This window comes from Asparagus officinalis, chromosome 4, assembly GCF_001876935.1.
Source record: "Asparagus officinalis chromosome 4, Aspof.V1, whole genome shotgun sequence".
In the NCBI taxonomy this organism is placed as follows: domain Eukaryota; kingdom Viridiplantae; phylum Streptophyta; class Magnoliopsida; order Asparagales; family Asparagaceae; genus Asparagus; species Asparagus officinalis.
This window is the reverse complement of record NC_033797.1, coordinates 115,281,905-115,284,507: the sequence shown is the minus strand read 5'-3', so window position 1 is coordinate 115,284,507 and position 2,603 is coordinate 115,281,905. Positions and strand designations below refer to the sequence as shown.

Below are 2,603 nucleotides of genomic sequence, written 5' to 3'. Positions count from 1 at the left end.
TACCATCAACATCCAACAATCTCTTCTTTTTTACTCACTCTCTTAAATCTGTAATCTTTACAGTTTGATACTATCACCAGGACTGATAGCTATACAGAGTCTACATGTTTACAATAGAATCAAAACATTGAGAACTGCAATTAAGGATTCATTATGAGATGAAATAACCACCATAGGAATATATTGTTAATTAAGAAAAGGACACCAGCAAAAATTGATAAACCAGCAAAAATATGAGAAAGAACAAATGAACTTGATCAAAATTATAACTTGCATCTAATATTTTTAACTGAAATCTATAACCTACAAATAAATTGCACATGCAGTTGGCAGATAGGAAAAAAGAAAAGGTATAAAGGTTTCCAAAAGCATCTTCCAAATAATTGAGATTAATCATGAACTGAGTAACAAATGTGATAAGCAACAAACCAACTTTAATAGATAAACATAGTTGCAGCTCCATTGGCATTAAATCAAGAAGATATATAGATATTCAACTTCCACCAATTATATCTTTTAGCAATGCTCATTGTACTTCAAAACTTGTACTGTTTTGTTACTACAAAACACAAAGTATGTAAATTCGTTCCTTTTGAATTTCCATGGAGGCCTCATGTATTTCAATTGTTATTTCTACCTGTGAACAACATTTTAAATATCGGTTATTGAAAATATATCGGACGGCTAAAATTCATATCGGTTCCTAGTTATCGGGATATATCGGGGATAAGTAGTAAAAATCAGAGTGTTACATCGGATGGTAAGCGTATATAATATAATGCCTTAAAATATAATCTAAGCACATTTAATGAAAAATCAACATACTAATATTCAAATAACACATGTTTAAAAATCACTTACCAATTATTTTTGTTTAGTGAATGCGAAATAGAATAGAATAGCATTGTTTTTCGTTTAGTGTATGAGGGATGGGCATCGAAAAAGAAGGTTTTTGTCTCCAAAAGCAAACGAGTTCACTTAAAGAGTGTAAATTGTAGAAAATCGAGTGATTTTTAGCCCATGAAAAATCGGCCGCTTTATCGAATTTACACCAATATGTCAGGAAAAATCGGCCCACAACCATATGCAATATATTTTTGCAAAAGCCGTATCGGCCATAGCCCAAACCCTATATATTGGCGATAAATCGATAAAATCAACCTATTTTTAAAACACTGGTTGTGAAAGATGTTGAAGTCTTCTAGTGCGAAAGTAGCACTAGATTTACACCGCACTTAAGAGTTACTACTTACTTTTTGTTCGCTTTTTCTCTTTTGTTTAAGCAGATACATAGACTGATTAGATCAGAGGAACAGAAATCCATGACAGAAAAATCAAGATCCACGGTTTCCATTCTTTTTTTTTTCTTTGAGTAATGCTTGTCACATGAAAAAAAAAACTCGCACTACTGTGCCATATCAAAGCACACATGCCCACGTGAATATCAGGGATCGTATCTCTACTTGTAAAGATGGTTTGTTTTGGGTTATACGGGGAAATATGACGTACCCAAATGAGAAGGCGGGTTCCAGTCCGGTCATACTCGGCCTGGGATAAGGATTTTGCCTCTTCCCCTATAGATATGCATGTAATGGCTCATGAAGATGCAAAACTTCATCTTCGTCTTCTATGGCATCCCATCTTCTAATTTGTTTACTGTTTCTAGAATGCACCCTAGGATTTACCCCACCACTAAACTCCATTGATCATTTGATTATAATTCATCTACATGTTTAGCATGCATATTCAACTATTGGCTACAGCCATTATCAAAAGCACTACAAAATTCTGCAGTATTGAACGGGATAAACAGAAAATCTACAAAGGAGGAATACCTCGGTAGCCATTGCCATGGCTAATCAAGAAGCTGAGCAGAAATATGATGCCCCATAAGAACAGAACAAGTGATAGAGACAGAGAGACTTTGTAGGACAGACGTTTGCTGCCCAAGCTCCCGCTCTTCTCTAATGCAGAAGCTGCAGCTGCTCTTCTCTGCAGAAGAGCTCTTCGTGACCTCTGCATTATTATTATTATTATTATTGCTCATCAATCCAGATTCATCTCTGCACGCCAATTAATCAAAGATGAGCAAACAGAAAAAAGAAAAAGGTGGTTGCTACTTGATTTCAATTCTATGTAATTGAGGAGCTTTCCTCATTGCTGTTAAGCAAAGCAACCCCTTTTTACCTATAATACTATTACCAATAGTAGGAAAAATAATTGACTTTTGAGAGAGAGAGAGAGAGAGAGCTTGCCCACTCACTTGAATATAACCTTTCCCCTACATATTGAAAATCCAAAGATAATCTTGTATCTTTATTTTATTCATAATCTACGCATTATCGATTGAAAATTCTAATGAAAGTACAGTAAGAATTCATAACGGGAAAGAAAATAAAAAAAACTTTCTGTCTTTATTATCAACTCTCAACACTTCCCCGCCTACAAATAGGGAATCGAAAGACACCGGTAGCATAATTTTCGTGTTATTGATTGAACATTTCAAATAAAAGACCGTAAGAATTCAAATTGAAGTAGATTGTAAAGCTTCAATCAATGGATTTCATAAGGAAAAACCAAATTTAAAAAAATCAGTGAAAAGT

General features: G+C 34.2%; 1 protein-coding gene across 2 annotated transcripts in view; it reads right to left on the bottom strand.

The window, feature by feature from the left end:
* Nucleotides 1-2,603, bottom strand: part of LOC109838001 (uncharacterized protein slp1) — a 10,013-nt gene that overhangs the window by 7,200 nt on the left and 210 nt on the right. For both annotated transcript variants that reach the window (XR_002246533.1, XM_020406410.1), the window contains exon 2: nt 1,836-2,063. Coding sequence is in view for 1 of the 2 variants with exons in the window: in XM_020406410.1 (XP_020261999.1) it covers nt 1,836-2,022 (187 nt within the window). In the remaining variant the exon portion in view is untranslated. The remainder of the gene's footprint in view (nt 1-1,835; nt 2,064-2,603) is intronic.